Here is a 21,063-nt window from a genome sequence, read left to right as displayed (position 1 = left end):
AAGAATCAGATCAATAAGGGGAATCGATAATGGCATTGGTATTAACAACATTTTTATCAATATCTGTGGTTGAACTTACCTCCATATTTAACACCAGATTTCTGGTGGCCTTGTAAGTGGGCAATTAGGGCATGGTGTGGCCCTGCCTTGTGGCACATCGGCCACTGAAAAGTGTCCACTCCCAATTTACAGAGCTCTGGGCATGTGCCCTCCCTAAATGTTGTGATGTTGGTCTATAGGAGAATAAAATACGATTAAAAAAACTCATAGGCCTACTTCCTCACTTTATGCATTTTATTCTGGAAAGAAATAAAAGGAACTGTAAACTACACTTCAATCAAACTTAATCAACACACATATCGAAAGGCAGGATTGTGTGTGTGTGGCGGTATCGGATCGGCCAGTTACCACTGTGAAGTAAATCATCCGATACCGTAATTTCGTCCAGTATCGGCCCGATACCGATACCCAGTATCGGATCGGCGCATCTCTAATGAATACAGATGAGCAGATTTTTCTACACATTTGAAAACCTGATTCCAGAGAGACAAATTGTGAGACGACTTTTACAGATTCCGGTTCACACTGACAACTTCTTTTACACATTGACAAATGTCACTTTGGACAAATGGATTGAGATACAGACAGACAACTCTCCATACGCATGGACAAATAGTTTTGCTACAATAATGCCCCCATAATTTCACAGCACAGATGTTTCGCACATGAGATTTTTGTCTTAAGAGGAACCACACAGAATTAAACCACGTTTCAGGGAAATGTCATGCACACCGAACCTTCAAAGAGGAACTGCAACTTGTTGTTTGATCTGCCCTTTTTTTTCAAATCAGGACCTGAAAACGCGACGAGAAAAACAGAAGCACAAACACACTCCCTGTTCCTCAGCTTAGCTTGAGCAATGCATTTTTTATCTCTACATTCCTGGCATATTTGGAGTCGACGGTACCTTCTAGAAGCTTAGGGTCAAAGAATTACGAAAAAAAAAAAAAATGAGGGCTGCATTTTGTTTACCCCGTCGTTGTGCTGTGAAATATTTGGTAGGAACATGAAGTGAGGGAATATTAACAGGATTCATGAAAAGTGTGCGAAGCGTGTTAACAGGTAGTACAGAGGGCAGGCCTGGATGTGTTGCTGTGCCTGGGGGAGGGAGGGGCAGAGTGGGAAGCAAAGGGGAAGGGAGAGAAAGAGGGCGGAGACTGACCGAGCTGTTAAATGACTTTTGACTCCTGGGGGAGTGTGTATTGGTGCAGCAGAGAGAGAGAGAGAGAGGCTATTAACTCTGAAACTGCACTGTGGTGGCATTAGAGATAAATAGCCTGACAGAAGTTAAGAAGGCACAAAGAAAATAGAGCCACAGAGGCAGCGAGAGAATGAGGGATAATTAAAGAGAAGTAACGAGACAGCGAGCGGCACAGAGAAGCTGTGGGAGTGAGAGGAGACTCAGCATTTAGAGAAGTTTATATATAACCTCCTATAGCCAGCTCTGGACGCCTGCCCAGCACAACAGGTACAGTACTCACCTCTTTGACTGGATAATTCTCCACAAGGTGATGCTTAAAATGGATTAAGGCTGTACATAAATATAACACCAAGTGCGTTTTCTGCATTTTTTTTAAACTTTTGAGTTGATTTTTATGGAGTGGCCTGTTTTCTATCTGTTAGAGAACTTTACAGCACATAAGGACCACCTGAACAGGAACCATCAGTTCACAAAAACTTTTTATATAGTGGCGTCTGTGTTGGCGTACAGTAACAGTGGCATTATTCTAATGGAGGACCTGAGGAAGGAAGTATGGAGTTCAAAATGATTTGGCTTGTTGACCGCTATAGGATGTTTTTGCCGCTATGAAGTGAATCAGGGTTGCCATTCATTGTCGGCTCCTCGCACACGGAGGCAGAGCACTGAGTCAGCACTTATCAAGTCTAAGTTGTCGTTGTCGGTCCCATTCACGGGCTGATTGTCGTTTCTTAATAACGGGCTTTTGTGCACTCAATTCCTGTTTTTGAAGTTTGCGAATGCAGGTTTTTAAAAGGAAGAAGAAAAAAGACTGTCCATAAACAGAGCTGAGAGCATTTCATCCATTCAGTTCGGGGTCACGTCAATCAGTGCTTTTGATGTGCTCACCTGCAGGTTGGCTCATTTTTCAAACTCTACTCACTGAATGAAGTTTCAAGATACCAAATAGTAACTCATTCCATTCATAAAAAGCAGTGAAAATGGATAGGGTACTGTCATAACTTAGATATTACTTGTTTTTTCAGGTGTATATATTACATTATGAAAAAAAGAAGAAAAAAAAAACCTCAGCAGATTAGCTTAAAGGTCAGTTTTGGGCACCTGTTTAACTGGCAAGAGAAAATGAAAAAATCTTCACGCACGTGGGTTCAAGTGTCATCTCACTAAATGTCATCATAGAAGCATCAACCTGGAGGTTGAAGAAACACAGTGAGTCACACTCGCTTCTACACAGATAAGCTACAACGTTGAAACCATCTGCCTAATGTCGTGTAGGACTCCTTCCTGCTACCAACACAACTCTGAACCGTCAGTAAAACATTTGAATGGAGTTTTTGTGAAGGGACTTGGTTTGGATGCCCGATCGGATTGGTCAGATTGGTATCTGGAGAGACTGAGTCAACACCTTTGCCTGCTCGCTGTGGTCCTCAAGCCTTTCCTGGGCAATTTTTTTTCCTTTTGTTGCAGGGCACATTGTTCTGCTGGGGGTCCTAGAGTGTCAGGCGGTGTGTTTGATCTTGAGCAGTGTTTAGCTGAGCCTCATTATAGGCCATGGTGATGGCGGCGCGCATAGATGTAGTGGCCACTTCAGGAGACAACAAAAGTGAACGTTTTGAGTGTCTTGTCTATCGGATACATTCATTCCGCAAAACTTGCAGCCGGGAGACTTTGCTGGGCATCAGGACAGTGGAGCTGTTGGACAGCTGGAGGAGATGCAGACAGACAGCTAGCTCTGGGCAGCATCTGGCTTCTCCATCGTCACACCATCATGTGTGTCTTTGTGTCCCTGAAGACCTACCAGGAACTGAAGAGGTTCACCATGTTCAACGAACGGTGGCGCGCATGGACGCAGCGGCCCCGTCAGGAGACAGTGAGAGTGAACGTTTAGTGTCTTTGATTATATAAACTCATGTGCATATCCTTATACCATGGCAATCATGTCAACAGTGTAGCATACAGAGTAGCATTGTCATGGCTGTTATAATGTGCTCCTGGCTAATTGAGACTGATGCTTGCAACCCCCCTCCTCATAATGCCTGATGCACTGTCGGGAGGTCACAGCTGAATTATGGCACCTGTTTTCTGGAAAGTGCTTCCACCTTTCACAGAATTTATATCACATTCTTCACACCAAAGAAAAGATTCTTATTCCCATGTCTGTCTGTGTAAGTTAGAGTGTTTGCATGTTTTTTCTCGCACCCGAGGGTGATCGGGGTCAGCAGTCAGCTGGTGTTGCTGAGATCCCACACCGAAGTTGTCAAGTTTGAGTTTCACAGTAGCACAGACTCAGTTTGCTTTAACTCGGCCAAACAGCAAGCAAAGTCCAAGAGAGAGGGACAGAGAGGGACAGACAGAGAGTGAGCGAGCTGTGAACTTGCATTTGAAAGTAATGAACGGGGAAACATTACACTAAGGTATGTGAGTTTAATGGTGATTCCTTAAAAAAACAAAAAAGGGGGGTAAAAAAAGAGCAAAAACTTTGACGTAAAAGCTTCAATGTAAAAATGCAACTCCAAGACAATGTAATATTTAAACTCCACTGCATGCCTCAGGGGCAAATCTATGACAGCTTTTTTTGTAGTTCTTCGTAGGTGTCATCTCGGTTATATAATGCTTTTTTAGTAACAAAACCAACAAAATACAGAAAAAAAACCTCCTCTGTTGTTAAAGTAGCAATGATTGACATGCTCACTGAATTGGAGCAGCAGTTGGATTATTTATTAAAAGGATGGGAAGGAGAAAATCATAAAGGACTCAATTACTGAGGACGGTTTGGCAGGGGGATGAAAAAGGCATCACCAGTGCAAACTATCAAGATATATAATATTTATTGGGTTAAAAAAAACAGGAGAGAACCGTGAGGCTGGGAAGAGTGATTAAAGGCTTGGAAAAGAACAGAGGTAACAGGGCAGGGAGATTTGGATTGAAAGAGGAGCAGTAGGTGTAAAAAGAGATCTAGGATAGTTATGTATCCCAGTCTTTTTATAGCAAATCTGTGACCTAGTGGCAAATAGGAAGTGTCTACAAAGGAGGGAGGACCAAGTGTGTAAACACAGAGGCAGAACATAAAGAGGACTTGACTGGACAAGACTTTTGATTAATGCCCAATATATTCCGTGTGTATATATCGAGTTGCAGACAAGAAGAGAAGTCAGTGTTTGAACATTTGTGTTAGTTCCAGTCTTTTTGTCTATGTGTGCCCATGCATGGCTGTGCACATTCTTCTCGTCTTCTTCTTTTTCTTTTTTTTTTCTTTTTTAGAATGTTACACCCACATAATAGTGTGTCATTGTTTCCTAGACAACTATGGAGACCACAGCTTTCAGGCACAGGATGTTGCTTTAAAGTTAGCTCGCCACCTGATCGAGCCATGCACAATGCTCCACAACCCAGCAGACGGCAACAAAATTAAGACTTTTCACCTGTCTCGCAATGCTATAGATTACACTTGTCATTCAACAAGGGGAGATTTCTGTCTCTTTTTTGACAGTTCTTATGACAATAGCTCAAATCTTACTACTGTTCTTCCTGAATGGAATTGTTGATCATTTTCTATCTGCACTGATCTGTAACTATTGTAGTTTACATTCAAGGTCAGTCTTGAGTGTTGGTCTGTGAAATGCAACTTTGCGCTATTGTTTAGGCACAGAGCTACTTAAAGCGCCCATAATATTACCATTTTCCTTGATTGTCAGAGTTAGTCAGTGAGGGGGAACACTATGTTTTATAGCCATATTTGCACCATGCTTGCAACGCTCGTCTTGTCACAATACCGTCTGTCAAGGGGCAATACAGATTAGGCAGCAAGTAAACAGTCAGAGCTTAAACTTGATGTGTTAGGAGCAGTAAAAATGGGCAGGTGTAAGAATCTGAGCCAAATAGTGAAAGCTAAATGACTGAGTCAGAGCATCTCCAAAACAGCAGGTCCTATTTGTTGTTACCAGTATGCAGTGGGTAATACCAGCCAAAAGCGAGTCAGAGAAGGACGTATTTGCTCATATGATCCAATCCCACATTCTCAAAATGCACAAATTGCTAAAATCCTTAATTCTGGCTGTGGTAGAAAAGTGTCAGAACACATGGGGTATGGGGTTGCAAAAGCTGCAGATGGGTCAGGTGGTAACCCCTGTCCACCCCTGAAAGCACCTAGAATAGTCACATGAGAACTGGAGCATGGACCAATGGAAGATGGTGAGCTGAACTATTAAGTGGACAGCTGAGTGTGAGTGCATCACTTGCAGGATGCACTTTGCAAAAATAAAGCAAACCACCTGAGGCAGTGTAGACACTATTGCAGACCATGTGCACCCCTTCATGACAATGGTATTCCCTGATGGCAGACACCTCTTTTAGCAGGATAATGCTCCCTGAAACTCTGTAAAAAAAAAAAAAATGTTCAGGAATGATTTAAGGAACATGTTTAAGGTTTTGACTTGGCCTCCAAATTCCCCAGATCTGAATCCAATGTGGCATCTTTGGGATGTGCTGGAATCTTCTTTGCAGCTTCTAGGACTTAAAAGATGTCCTGCTAAAATCTTCATGTCTTTCTCTAGGACAGGTTCAGAAGTCTTGTGGAGTCCATGTCTCAGTGGGTCACAGCTGTTTTAGTTGCACAAGGGACAGCTACACAGCGGTCTGATTAGTGTGCAATCTTGTTTGGGTCTCTCGTAGCCTGGTTTATATGTTTCAGTTTTGTTGATGGAAAACTCAAAGTTTTGCACAGTCACGGCACCATCTGATGTGAAAGCTTCTATATATCGTGTTTCAGTTGTGGGTTCTTTTAAATCAGTAGCTCTTGTTTCAAGTGAGGTCTTTTAGGTAATATCCTATTGAGTGCAAACTGAATAGAAGGACATGCAACTGGAGCGTCAACAAGCTGGAGGCTGTTCGGAGCTAAACTCGTCTGAACCACAGCTCATCTCCTCCCGACTCCTCCACTTCCCTCTTGTATCCTGTTCTCTCCTCTTCCTCTTTCTTCCTCCTGTCTCTGCCACTAACTTGAAACTCTGTGACCACAGCAATGGCCTCATATCCTTCCTCCCTCATATCCCACAAGCATCATATGCTTTAGATCCATGATTTGTAGCTTCTATGCAATGAAAAATTTATAGGAATGAGCAATATGGTGATAATGTTGCTTTTGTGTTTTAAAGCACGCTCGTGTCTAGAAATTGTCCTCAATATGAGATGACCAGTGAGAAGTGGTGGTGTGGTGGGGAAAACACCACACCCTGCTGACATTACATCAATTTCAGGACAGAATTGTACCTGTTGCTCATCTCAGGCACATGTGCCATTTCCTCTTCTGGCCACATCAAAAATAAAGGCAGAGTAGTCCGTGCCTTGTGGGGAAACCTCCTGTTCTTGACTCTAAATAGAAAACAGAGTTGTGGATTTTGCTGTATTTTTATCTTATTTCTAAAAAAGCAATGGTGAGATGTTGGAGAGAAAGAAGCAGTATCAGAGAATCGAAGGCAGAAGTGATAGTGTACGGTTAGAGGTGGCAACAACTTTAAGCCTCAGCTGCTATCGACGCTTGCAGCGTGGATTTGGGCAAAGTATAAGACAGTTTCTGTCCTGTTGGTTTTTTTTGTTTTGTTTTTTGGCTTTGTTGCAGTGTAACTTTGCATCACAGACACATTTAAATTATTCATAGATTCTGGCCTGGCTTTTAGGGGTTCGACAGCTTTCATTTTCTGTCATTTATAACATGTTTTTCGATGGGGAAGAATGTTATATGTCTGACGCTTTCATTCAGACTCAAATATTTCAACATATATTTCATGCGTGGTTGTCAGAGGATGAACCTCATTGACTTTAGTAATAAGTAATAATAAATAAAAATTCTATGAAAATTAAGCAATGAAAATCAGACTTTTGAACCGTGGTTCAACAGAACTATTTTTAAAAATAAACTCATGAAACAGGCCTGGACAGAAATGATGGTACTCTAGAAAAGACTGAACATAATGTGACCATAGGGACATGTTCAATCAAGGTGTGTCCTCTAATTAGCATCACAGGTGTCTACAGATGTGTAATCAGTCAGTTGGCCTGTTTATAGGGTTACAGGTGGTCACTGTGCTGTTTGGTGACATGGTGTGGACCACACTAAACATGGACCAGAGGAAGCCAAGGAGAGAGTTGTCTCAGGAGATTAGAAAGAAAATTATAAATAGACAAGCATGTTAATGGTAAAGACTACAAGACCATGTCCAAGCCGATTGATGTTCCTGTGACTACAGCTGCACATATTATTCAGAAATTTAAGATCCACGGGACTGTAGCCGACCTCCCTGGACGTGGCCGCAGGAGGAACACTGATGACAAATGGAAGAGACAGATAATCTGAATGGTAACAAAAGAGCCCAGAACAACCTCTAAAGACATTAAAGGTGAACTCCAAGGTCAAGGTACATCAGTGTCAGATCGCGCCATCCATCGTTGTTTGAGCCAAAGTGGACTTCATGGGAGACGACCAAGGAGGACACCATTGTTGAAAACAAATCATAAAAAAGCCAAACTGGAATTTGCCAAACTGCATCTTGACAAGCCACAAAGCTTCTGGGAGAATGTCTTATGGACAGACAAAACTGGAACTTTTTTTTTGCAAAGCACATCAGCTCTATGTTCACAGATGCAAAAATGAAGCATATCAAGACAAGAACATTGTCTCTACTGTGAAACATGGAGGAGGTTCTGTTATGTTCTGGGGCTGCTTTGCTGCATCTGGCACAAGGTGTCTTGAATCTGTGCAGGGTCCAATGAAATCTCGACACTATCAAGGTATTCTTGAGAGAAATGTGCTGCCCAGCGTCAGAAAGCTTGGTCTCAGTCGCAGGTCATGGGTCTTGCAACAGGATAATGACCCAAAACACACAGCTAAGAATGGCTCAGAGGAAAACACTGGACTATTCTGAAGTGGCCTTCTATGAGCCCTGATCTAAATCCTATTGAACATCAGTGGAAGGAGCTAAAACATGCTGTCTGGAGAAGGCACCCTTCAAACCTGAGACAACTGGAGCAGTCTGCTCATGAGGAGTGGACCAGAACACCTGCTGAAAGGTGCAGAAGTTTCATTGACAGTTTACAGAAATCATTTGATTGCAGTGATCGCCTCAAAAGGTTGTGCAACAAAATATTAAGTTAAGGGTACCATCATTTTTGTCCAGGCCTGTTTCATGAGTTTATTTTTAAAAAATAATTCTGTTAAACCACTGTTCAAAAGCTATGTCTGATTTTCATTGGGTAATTTTCATTTATTATTACTTTTGTCAGATTCAAGTTATTTCTGTGACCATTGTGGGTTTTTCTTTCATGAACTGAGGGGTACCAACAATTTTGTCCACGTGTAAATGTTGCATCATCTATTGGATGGTTAAGTTTAAGGCAGACATTCCTGTTCTACTCAAGATATGCTGTAAAAAACCTTTTTGGAACATTTTGTCAAATACTTTGTTTTATGACTAAGCCTGCAAAACCAGTTCCATCAGCCTCAGCTGTCTGGTGCTACGATCGTGGTGAATATAGTTAACCTGAGCATTTAGTTAAAAGCATTAGTGGCTTAAATTAGATCTAAATCTATTTTCCAATGCTTTTATCCTTGTGCATTTGCACTAATTATATGTTTTGGCTCGCATCTAACTCTCAGAAGCTGCATCTTCTGTGCACCTTTTTAAACTGAAGTTGCTTGTTAATGCTTTCTTTTAAATATGTTTTCTTCATGCTGCAAATCAAGCCATAGAGACTAACCAGCCAAACAAATTAGTCACTCAACCACACAGCCAGCACGCCACTTTGCTAAAGCAGGAATGGAGATGAAGATCTAAGCATCTCTACACGTCTCAACAAACCTGAGTGGTTTGTTTTGGTGTAAGTCAATATATCGCAGATTCTGTCAAGTATCCACACTCGGACAGATACCAGAGGATATGACAGGGAATGACAACACGCACAGATACAAACACAAGTGGACAAGTTGAACTGGCCAGTAATCATGCCGTACCCCTCCCTGCAGCCTCGTGTCACAGCCTTTAATTAGCTCAGAAGCCTCAACCGTGTTCACTGTTGATCCCTTGTTACATTTCACAGGGATTAGTTTCCCTCCTGTGCAGTCCTTTATGTAACTCGTCACAACATTAGGCATTGAAAAATTAGCTCAGGGCAAACTTGGTATGCGGCTTTAGTCTATTCAGTGACTTTGCTGTGTAAACATCTACCCTTTTCTCCTCTAACCTCTCATCATCCTCCTTCACTTCAAGCCTCCTCCTCATTTCTGCAACTTCCCTCCCTGCCTCACAGTAGTATTGCTTGTAGATGCTTTATCAATAACTTCCTTCCAGAAACCAGAGATTAAACAACTTAGCTCCTGTACTTCTTCTCGTAACTATGACATTGACTACTGACTTCCTTGTGTGTAATTCTTTACATAGTGAAGACAAAGTGTGTCTATGTACTGGTGGGAGTAACTATCAATGCTTGGGTTTATTAGACTTACTGTCAAAATTTGCTGCTTTCTTGCTGTTCTTTTAACTTCTAGAGTTATTTATGTTTGATGGATGGTGCAGGAATCCTTTGGAATTATGTGCATTTCTTGTTTGTGCTGCAAAAGGTATGAGGTGTGGCTATTAAAGAGACAGGGTTTACGTCAGTGGAGACACAATGTGCAGGCCTGACAAACAAAGCCTAAAATTTTTAATTTGCTTGAATCACACAAAATTACATTATTTAATAGGCATGCCACATTTTTTTCATATTGAAAACATAAAATGTCAAGTCTGGTGAAGGAACTGTCACAATCCAGTCAATGCAGATGGACAATGAACCTAAATGTCAAAATAAATGAACTACAGAGTGACTTCAAACAAAGAAAAGCTGCTTTTTAGACAGGCCCAGTCAGAGTCCAGATCTTAACCTGACGGAGATACTGCAGAATGACACCCTAGGAGTACGTCTGAGCTGGAGAGGTTTTGTAAAGGACTCCTGAATATTGTGAAGGTCTGATCCAGAGCAACCTGAAGCACACGGTTTCTATCAATACTTGTGACTTCGATGGAGAACAGATACATTTATTCATTTCTACACAATGGCGCTGTTGTGAGAGCCACTAACACCACTAAAGATCTGGAGTGATGCTTCTCTTGCCTCTGGAAACCTGTGGCCTTTCACTTCCTGACTCACGCTGTGAAGAGGAAATAGAGCACCGGTTTTGAGTCAGATTGTCCCATTTCCACAAATCAATAGCGTTAGCATTGTATCAGCTGCTGTGGTGTCATTTTGTTTATCTTCTGCTAATGTCGTGTCGTTTCTCTCGTCCAGCAGGACACCACAGTCTATGAAAAGGAAAAGGACATCATCTCCGTGGTAAGTGTGACAGTTATTTATACATTTGTCTGTTGGTTGTTTTTCCTTTTTGTTTCACTATGAACTGAATGAGAAACTCATCATTAAACGTCACACTGTGTCCAAACTAATTTCTCCTGGGTGTGTTTCATCCTCCAGGGTCGTCAGCTGGTCGCAGTTTGCGATGACATCCTGAACTCCAGCCCTGAAACACTCCTTACCCACACTGCTCAGCTGGAGAGCGTCGACCTAGTGCCTGTGTCTCCTGATGATCAGCTGGTAAAACCTTGTTGCTCTTAATAACACTGACCTCTTGTGACTGTTGACTCCATCGAATGCAGAACTAATTACAAGCCGTCTTATTTAATGAATGCAAATTTGGTTGAGTCTATATTGAGTTCTAACACTACCTGCCCTATGCTTTGTAACGTCACTAATCCTCACTAGGGTTGCAGGGGGCTGGAGCCTATCCCAGCTGACTTAGGGTGAAGGCAGGTTCACCTGGACAGGTCACCAGTCTATCACAGGGCTACACTTAGAGACAGACAACCAAGCCCATTCAAATTCACACCTACGGACAATTTAGAGCCACCAATTGACGTCAACATGTTTTTGGACCTTGTGGGAGGAAGCCATTTCTTGTGTGTCTTATTAAATAAATTAAATTAAAGTGAATAAAATAAGTCTTCATAATAAGTCCTTGCTTTAGTTTGGAACCCTAGAGCTACTGCAGGTCTCATTTTGTAAACTTCTAAACTGTAATTTAGTTTGGTTTTAATGCAGCAGAGTATTTAAAGTATTTATTTATTTAGTATTCTCCTGAATAGATCCTTGCTTGTGTTGTATCTACTCTCAGATTGCTTTGGATAAAAAAATCTGCTAAATTAAATTGTAGAATAGTAGAATGCACGATGGGCTGCAAGGTGGCGCAGTTGGTTAGCACTGTTGCCTCGCAGGAAGAAGGTCGCCAGTTCGCGTGGGTTCTCTCCGGGTTCTCCGGCTTCCTCCCACACAGTCCAAAGACATGTTGAGGTTAATTGGTGATTCTAAATTGTCTGTAGGTGTGAATGTGAGTGTGCTTGGTTGTCTGTCTCTAAGTGTAGCCCTGTGATAGACTGGTGACCTGTCCAGGGTGTCCCCTGCCTTCACCCTAAGTCAGCTGGGATAGACTCCAGCTCCCACGCGACCTTAGTGAGGATTAAGCGGTGTATAGATAATGGATGGATGGATGGACACAAGAAACAGGTTTCTGTCTGCTGACACAAAATCTTCTAATAAAATGAACCATTCTGTGATCGTAAAATTCAGCTCCGATAAACCATTTTCCACCTCATCCTGAAATATTCTCCTTCTTGTTTACTTGCTCACCTCTGGAGGTGTTTCCTTTTTTTAAAATGTCTGTTCATCTCATCTGTTTAACATCTTTTCATCACATGATCTCATTTTTACAAAATTCCTACTCCGTTCCATGACTTGACCAGTTTCTTGACGTCCACTTGTTTTTTAATTGGGTTTTTTTCCACCTCTAACTATTTCTGTCATTTTCAGCATTTCTTTTCTACCTTCGAGGTTTCCATCATCATTCGGCTCCGTTCGTCACTTCTTTCGTCTGACTCAAGGTTCTTCTTGTGCATCCTTTTGTCATATTTACCTTCTCTGAAAACCTTCCCTTATGTTTTAGTTGTTCACAGACAAAATTCTTCTTGTGCCTCTTGTCCTCTTTTTTTTTTCCTTCATCATTGAGCACTAGAATTATAGCTCTCCTCTCTGCTTGTTATCTACATAATCAAGTGTCCTTTTAGTTTTCATTTCTGAAGAGCAATTTTCCTTAACACATTTGCCCAGTTTCCTCCCCCTTTGTGTACCCAAGCCGTTAGGTTAAAATCTATCATGCTATATAGCAGTCCCATTTCCTTGTTCCTATGCTGAATTGCCCGTCATTATTATCTCCTGTGTGTTGTCTTTGCAATAAATGTGCAATGTTTGTAGCAGCATTTCCATAGCTCGAATGCTGTAGGCAGGTTTTCCTTTTGATTTGTGTGTCAGTGAATTCATGGATTTGGTTAGAGAGTTTCAGCAACACTTTTGGGACATTTTTGCACAAATATTCTATCGTAGAGCGTGATCATTTTTGCAAATGAGCTCAACTACTAGCGACAAAAGCTGACAGAGCGGCATTGATTGTAGCACATCACTTGTAATGAGGTCTGCCCTCCAATACATTGAGAGTAATGGGAACTAAAGACAGATAGAAAGGGAAGTGAGACACAGGAAGAATTATGATTTATATAGAATACGAAACGTGACATGTACTTCTGTGCATAAATCCAAAATTTACAAAAAAAATACTGGTGGTTGAGATAAAATAAAATATGTTAAATAGTCTTTAAACTATTGTGACAATTCAGATGTGGATTGCATCACAAAATGTAATGGTTTCTACGTACAGTGTTAATATACAACTTACAAAATAGTGACTTCATCTGTGTCCTTGCATTTGTTACAGAAAGTGATTCGTATTTTCATCAGAGCATAAAAGTTTGGACTTATGTTAACTTGTGAAGTTATTGGTGGGAGCTGCAGCAACTAAATCTTTCAGGTCATTGCTAAATATGCCGTTAGAATCTGTGAAAATTATTTTTACCATGGAAAGACCCCATTTTTAGCATTTATAGGCATTAAATAAATGTTTAAAATTCCTTATAATACATGACAATGAAGCAGTTTCATACAATTTTATTAATTGTGAGATTTGTCAACAATTATTCCTCCTATTATTACTGCAATGTTCTTTCAGATTGTCATTCATTACCTGTTCATACACCAGCTCATGCTCAGTGTGTTTGAAGTCATTCAATAAATATATGTACACATTTATTATCTATTGACTTTTTGGTTGTATATAAAGGGATCACGCTGACCGGCTGTGTTGAACCACAGCCTTGTGTAAGATTGTGTAACCTCATGATCTTTTGAGTGACTGGAGGAAACGCTTTAAATCCATTCATGTTGCTGTTGTCATGTGATACGTATTGATTATGCGTTGGGGCTTTCTGGGATGTGATTAGTTTGCTCTCCTCGTGACCATTATGACTTTTAAGCAATCAATCATGGTGGGCAGACAGGTGATTACATCTGGAGATGGATCATCGATAGCTCCACAGGATCTGACATTGACAGTAACAAGATGGAGCAGTATTTGTGTGTCCATTACACTGAATAATTTGGAGTCATTGATGTGCAAAATTGACATTCTATAAGGCAATGTTTCAAGCATATGCCGGTTTATCACTCGGAAACGTATTTGTGTTTCTCTTTCTCTCAGGGGATCGAGATAACGTCCACCAGCTCGAGTAACCACTACGTGACTGGAACCGCTGTCGAGGTCAGACTCATTTACTCTCCCTCTTTTTTTTGCTGTTGACTCAGCCGACAAACCACACAGAGTTAACCATCACCGCTATCTCAGTGCTCTTTACCAATCATCTGAAGGGCGGCATGACTCAAACCCCTGCTCCTCTTAAACTCCAGACCTATTGGTCTTAGTTGTTGGGGTAACTTCAGTTACAGTTTGTCTCTTTCACAGGAGATCCGTGCAAAGAGCTGCAGGTTCTATCCTAAAGAATCTCACCGATGTTTTATTACTTAAGCAGTTTCATGCTTTTAACCACATACAATTTTACTGCATATGATATATTACATTAAAAGCTGTGAATTTCCTAAATAGGTTGATTTGTGACCACTTCGTGGCTCAGGTTCGTCACATATCTTCACAGGAGATCGCACATTTACACTTCTCCTATTGGAAGGTTTTGCTCTGCTAAGCACAGACATAGCAAATTGTCTGTCTGAGTCTCTTATCTAGAAGGAACTGGAAGTGTATTTTCCGTTGTGAAAGGAAATTTATCTTTCCTTTTCTGGTGTTTTTTTTTTTTTTTTTTAATGCTTTTTCCTCTTCCTCTATGACAAAAAAAACGTCCTATTTTATGGTGAAGTTATAGGAGAATCCATATACAATAATGTCTTTCCTCTGCTCTGCACAGTAGAAGTTATGAAATTTTAATATTTATTCATTTATTATGAAAGCACAAGCTCTGTGTTGGGCAGAAATCCCCTTAGAAATACTTTGGTGTGACACACTAATTTTAGCTGTTGGCTTATCTTCATTTGCTACACTGTTTTGAAACTGAAACCAATCAAAGCCCTTGTGCTGCAAATACGTTTATACTGGGTTGTTGTTGTTTTTTTACATATGTACTCGAGGCTGCTTGTTCCAAGTGTTGCAGACTGCTCGTAAACAAGCAGTTTATAGCACAGAATGAGGTACGTGCATTAATAATTATAATAATAAAAAATTATATATATATATAATAATAAAAAAACAAAAAATAAATAAAAAACAGCCGGAACAACAGGCAAATCTAGTGCATATGGTTCATTATATTACATAAAAAAAGATTAACTTTATTTTAAAGTGATTTGGTTTCTGTAATAGATGAAAGCTTTTTCTGAGAAAAAATGAAATCACCCCATGGCCTGAGTGCTGATGCATGGTTTTCTGAGAAAGCCAAAGATCACTTATATCAGTGGACTTTAAAAATAACCAGGGGAGTAATGGAAAGATGGAGGAGTGTTTACCAGAAAAAACAGGGGGAGGGCTTGTAAAATGAGTAAAGTGTAGCTCTCCTTTGGGACAGAAAGATTAAGATCTCGTTTTTCCATTATGTCAAAAACAAACCGAGACTCCCTTGATACAGTAGTAACTTTACCATGGTGACTGCTAATAAGAAATATGACCACTGTTCACCAACACACACAAACTGCTAGTGTGGTAAGGATCCTTGTTGTGCCTCACACAGACAGGACCTGTGCTTATAATCACAACATCAACCTGGGCTCTGTCAGAGAAGCTCTTGTTTCATTTCAGGCTCCATTTGATGTCAAATTTTGCTGCATCATGGTGGCAATTACATTTAAATACATTTATCTCTTTACTCATTCATGAGGGAAAATACTGGATTTTGGAATAAAGTTTACATAAATGTGATGAGAGATCAGGTCTTTCCAGAAATAGAAATTGTCACTTGGTTGTTTTATCCATGAACAATGTCTCAAATTACTTTTAAATAATGAACTCTATACTGTGCCATACAATATACTCATATATAGTGATATTGTGATGTAAAATTCTACATTCCAGGATAGAGGGCGTTAATTCTGTCACCCACTCCAAGACAGTGCTACTAGGACTTAGGGCTTTTAAAGTTTGCAAATCATGACTACTGTAAGAAAAAATATTAGAGGAGTTGTGTTTGCGCATTTCGATGTTAGTAAGTTACAGATCTGTTGACGATGTACAAACTTGTGACATGTAACATGACTAAAAACAACTCCTCTCTCTCCCTGCTTATTTTCTTACAATTGTTTAATTCAAATTAAGGGTAAAAATGATCAAAAACACTTGGAGCAGCAAATACATTTTAAGCAAAATCTCTGATTGTGTATCACTTCATGTGAAAAACAAATCATGTAATTTCTAAAAAGTTAAAGACAAATGCATTAGCTCATGTTTTGTGTGATACAGTTGGCTGGAATTTGTTGAAATAGAGTTCCTGTTGGTCTTGTCTACTTTTGCAGCCGTCCGATGATGTTTTTGTCAAGATCTTGGCTGGTGATGAAGTGGTTCAAGTCAATGGCCAAATAGTGGTGAGTGATGGAGTATTTACAGTGTGTGCTATACATGTGTTTTGAACCGTTCCACTGCACAGTATGTAGTATCTGCAGACCTGTCAGTCATGTTGTCAGCGCTGTTCCTGCAAAGTCTTTTAGTGTCCGAAACAATAACCTTCACACTGAAGTCATCAGCCGTGTCTCTGCACCAGGTGGGCTGGAGCAGAGCAAACCTTGTCAAGAAGCTTCGAGAGAATCCCAAAGGAGTGACTTTGGTCTTGAAGAAGATCCCTGGATCAGTGCGACGCAAAGACTCAGTCCAGGTCTCCTCCGTACAGGTCAGGGATAATTAAAGTCCACTCGTCTGATCACACCACAAACTGCATCGATATACAGTCGTATGAAAAAGTTTGGGCACCCCTGATCATTTTCAAGATTTTCCTTTATAAATCAACTCTGTGGGGGGTACTGAGGGAGGATGGGTTACCAGGCTCGCTGCTACGAGCCATACGGTCCCTGTACAACCAAAGTGCGAGCTGTGTCCGCATTCTCGGCAATAAGTCAGACACGTTCCCAGTGGTTGTTGGACTCCGCCAGGGCTGCCCCTTGTCACCGATCCTGTTTGTGGTTTTCATGGACAGGATCTCAAGGCGCAGTCAGGGAGAGGAGGGTGTCTGGTTTGGTGACCTCAGGATCTCGTCTCTGCTTTTTGCAAATGATGTGGTACTGTTGGCTTCATCAGACCGTGACCTTCAGCACTCACTGGAACAGTTTCCAGCCGAGTGCGAAGCGGCAGGGATGCGGATCAGTGCCTCGAAGTCCGAGGCGATGGTTCTCTGCTGGAAATGGATTGCCACCTCCGGGTGGGGGGGCAGTTGCTTCCTCAAGCAAGGGAGTTTAAGTATCTCGGGATCTTATTCACGAGTGATGGGAAAATGGAGCGTGAGATGGACAGGCGGCTCGGTGTGACGTCAGCAGTAATGCGGGTGCTGTACCGGACCGTTGTGGTGAAGAGAGAGCTGAGCCGCAAGGCCAAGCTCTCGATTTACCAGTCCATCTACATCCCAACCCTCACCTATGGTCACAAGCTTTGGGTCATGACCAAAAGAACGAGATTGCGGATACAAGCAGCTGAAATGAGCTTCCTCCGTAGGGTGGCTGGGCTCAGCCTTAGAGATAGGGTGAGGAGCCCGGACATCCGGAGGGAGCTCAGAGTAGAGCCTTCTCGTCGAAAAGGAGCCTTCTCGTCGAAAGGAGCCAGTTGAGGTGGTATGGACATCTGGTTCGGATGCCTCTGGGGAGGCTTCCTCTGGAGGTTTTCCAAACACTTCCACCTGGGAGGAGACCCCGGGACAGACCCAGAACCCGCTGGAGGGATTATATCTCTCGACTGGCCTGGGAACGACTCGGGATCCCCCAGGCAGAGCTGGAAAGCGTCGCGGGGGGGAGGGAGGTCTGGGACGACCTGCTCCGCCTACTGCCCCCGCGACCCGACCCCGGATAAGCGGAAGACAATGGATGGATGGATGGATGGATGGATGGTTTTCGGATCAGCAATTTCAGTTAAATATATCATATAGTAGACAAACACAGTGATATTTGAGAAGTGAAATGAAGTTTATAGGATTTACAGAAAGTGTGCAATAATTACTGAAACAAAAGTAGGCAGGTGCATAAATTTGGGCACCCCAACAGAAAAATTACATCAATATTTAGTAGATCCTCCTTTTGCAGAAATAACAGCCTCTAAACGCTTCCTACAGCTTCCAATGAGGGTCTGGATTCTGGTTGAAGATATTTTTGACCATTCGTCTTTACAAAAACATCTCCAGTTCAGTCAGGTTTGATGGTTTCCGAGCATGGACAGCCCGCTTTAAATCACACCACAGATTTTCAATAATATTCAGGTCTGGGGACTGAGATGGCCATTCCAGAACGTTGTACTCGTTCCTCTGCATGAATGCCTTACTAGAATTTGAGCAGTGTTTAGGGTCGTTGTCTTGTTGAAGTATCCAGTCCCGGCGCAACTTCAACTTTGTCACTGATTCTCGAACATTGTTCGCAAGAATATGCTGATACTGACTGGAATCCATGCGACCTTCAACTTTAACAAGATTGCCAGTACCTGCACTGGCCACACAGCCCCACAGCATGATGGAACCACCACCACATGTTACTGTGGGTAGCAAGTGTTTTTCTTGGAATGCTGTGTTCTTCTTCCGCCATGCATACCGCCCCTTGTTATGTCCAAATAACTCAATTTTAGTTTCATCAGTCCACAGCACCTTATTCCAAAATGAAGCTGGCTTGTCAAAATGTGCTTTAGCATACCTCAAGCGACTCTGTTTGTGACATGTGCGCAGAAAAGGCTTCTGCCGCATTCCTCTCCCATACAGCGTCTCCTTGTGCAAAGTGCGCTGAATAGTTGAACGATGCACAGTGACGCCATCTGCAGCAAGATCATGTTGTAGGTCTTTGGAGCTGGTCTGTGGGTTGAGTTTGACTGTTCTCACCATCCTTCACCTCTGCTTAGCTGAGATTTTTCTTGGCCTGCCACTAACTAGAACTGTGCCTGTGGTCTTCCATTTCCTCACTATGTTCCTCACAGTGGAAACTGACAGCTGAAATCTCTGAGCGAGCTTTTTGTATCCTTCCCCTAAACCATGATGTTGAACAGTCTTTGTTTTCAGGTCATTTGACAGGTGTTTTGAGGCTCCCATGTTGCCACTCTTCAGAGAAGATGCAAAGAGGAGAACAACTTGCAACTGGCCACCTTAAATACCCTTTCTCCTGATTGGCTTCACCTGTGTATGTAGGTCAAGGGTCAATGAGCTTATCAAGCAAATTTTGTGTTCCAATAATCCGTGCCAAAGGTATTCAAATCAATAAAACAACAAGGGTGTCCTAATTTATGCACCAGCCTACGTTTTTTTAAAGTAATTATTGCACACTTTCTGTAAATCCTATAAACTTCATTTCACTTCTCAAATATCACTGTGTTTGTCTGCTATATGATATATTTAACTGAAGTTGCTGACCCGAACAACCAATGATTTATAAAGGAAAATCTTGAAAATGATCAGGGGTGCCCAAACTTTTTCATACAACTGTATTTACCTTTTTAAGCATTTCACTTTCAAGCTCACAAACTAAAGGCTGAATGTCCTTAAAAATTCTTTCAACTTTGGACACTCAGTGAGCATCTGCTCAACAAAAACAGGCTTTTTTTTTTCTTTTTCTAACCACATGATTTTTCTTCAAGTCCTGCTGACAGAACAAACTCTACTATGTTTGGCTCCACTACTGTTTAGGAATCACAGAATTATCAGTATAGTTGAAGCTTCATGCAGCACTTTTTTCCCCAATATATGTTTATTGGTCTTTTTTGTTTATAAAAAAAGGAAAAGAACAAAACAAATAAAAGAAAAGAAAAGAAAACAACAGAACATTCCGGCTCAGATCTAAAACAGGTGGAAAACTCAGAGTCAATCAATGTAAGACTGTAATGTCACCATATAAATGAGCTCACATTACGCCTCTATGCAGGATAGCAGAAATGTCCAGTCCAATGTATGACATAAAAGGGTCCCATGTTTTGTGAAACCCATGTTCTCTGCTGTGTAACTTGCTGGTTAGATAATCCAACCACACATATTCCAGTACTGTCCGATGCCACTGGGTTTTAGATGGTGCTTTGTCTGTAATCCTGTTCAGAAGGACACATTTCCTTGCACAAAATGTAAGTATCCTGTAGAGTTGCCTTTCATGTTTTCCAGTGATAGTGACATCTGTTATTCCAAGCAACATGGTCAATGGGTTACATTCTGTAGTAACAGAAACAGAGAATATTTTATCTAATTCACATTTTATGACATATCAAAAGTTTTGTATTTTTCTACAGAACCAATAACAATGAGTAAGAGTGCTCACTTCAATTTTACATTTGGGGCATAACGGAGAAAGGCCTGAACTAAATTTGTGTCGTTGAGAGGGGGAAATATGCGCAAGATTTTAAGTTGTAAAGCTTTTACCCGATTACAGACACTTAAAGAGCTTGCATTTGTCCAGATACTGTCCCAATCCTCATAATTTATTTGCATCCCCAATTCCCCTTCCCATAGCCCTCTTAAATGGATAGTGTTGGTACTTGCATATTCTTTTAGTAAGGTGTAAGAGGATTTTATAGAGGTCTTAAATCTGGGCAGAAATAAATTTCTCAAAGTCAGAGATAGATTGATCTGAAAGTAACGATGTTTTCCTCTGAACATAGTCTCTCATTTGCAAATAGCGGAAAAAATCCTGTCTCTTGATATCATACTTAGCAACCATTTGATCAAAGGACAACATAGAGGGCCCATCCATTAAGTCTGAAAGAACAGAAATCCCTTTAGTTGCCCAAACCTGAAATCCACAATCTGTCGTTCCAGGTGGGAAGAGAGGGTTATCACACAGGCGTGTAAATAATGAGGTCAGTTTAGAATGACCCTCAAGTTTTTGAACAATTTTCCATGCCTTTACAGTGAAAACTGAAAGTGGATTACTGCAAGACAACTTCAGGCTTTTAATTTTTTTCAAAAACAGTAAGTTTTTTAAAGGGAATTTAGACATAGAGCCCTCTATGTCAAGCCAAAGAGAGACAGGGTTATGAATCCAGCCGGCTGCAGCACGCATATGTGCACTGAGCTGGTATTTTCTTATATTTGGGAGGGCAAGACCTCCTTTCGAGGATGGGAGACATCATGTGGAAATTTTCAGACGTGGCTTCCTCCTAGCCCAAATAAACGAATTCATCC

The 21,063-nt window shown here is 41.3% G+C and overlaps 1 protein-coding gene across 3 annotated transcripts in view; it reads left to right on the top strand.

Annotated features, from left to right (window-relative positions):
• cnksr1 (connector enhancer of kinase suppressor of Ras 1) overlaps window positions 1–21,063 on the top strand; it is a 48,304-nt gene that overhangs the window by 10,874 nt on the left and 16,367 nt on the right. For 2 of the 3 annotated variants that reach the window (XM_008306845.1, XM_008306842.1), the window contains exons 5-9: window positions 10,577–10,621; window positions 10,760–10,879; window positions 13,926–13,985; window positions 16,238–16,306; window positions 16,483–16,608. In XM_008306845.1, coding sequence (XP_008305067.1) covers window positions 10,577–10,621; window positions 10,760–10,879; window positions 13,926–13,985; window positions 16,238–16,306; window positions 16,483–16,608 — 420 coding nt within the window. The remainder of the gene's footprint in view (window positions 1–10,576; window positions 10,622–10,759; window positions 10,880–13,925; window positions 13,986–16,237; window positions 16,307–16,482; window positions 16,609–21,063) is intronic. The other variant, XM_008306843.1, reaches the window with a different exon arrangement.

Source organism: Stegastes partitus, unplaced genomic scaffold, assembly GCF_000690725.1.
Source record: "Stegastes partitus isolate 25-593 unplaced genomic scaffold, Stegastes_partitus-1.0.2 Scaffold48, whole genome shotgun sequence".
Classification (NCBI taxonomy): domain Eukaryota; kingdom Metazoa; phylum Chordata; class Actinopteri; family Pomacentridae; genus Stegastes; species Stegastes partitus.
This window is presented reverse-complemented; position numbering and strand designations above follow the sequence as displayed.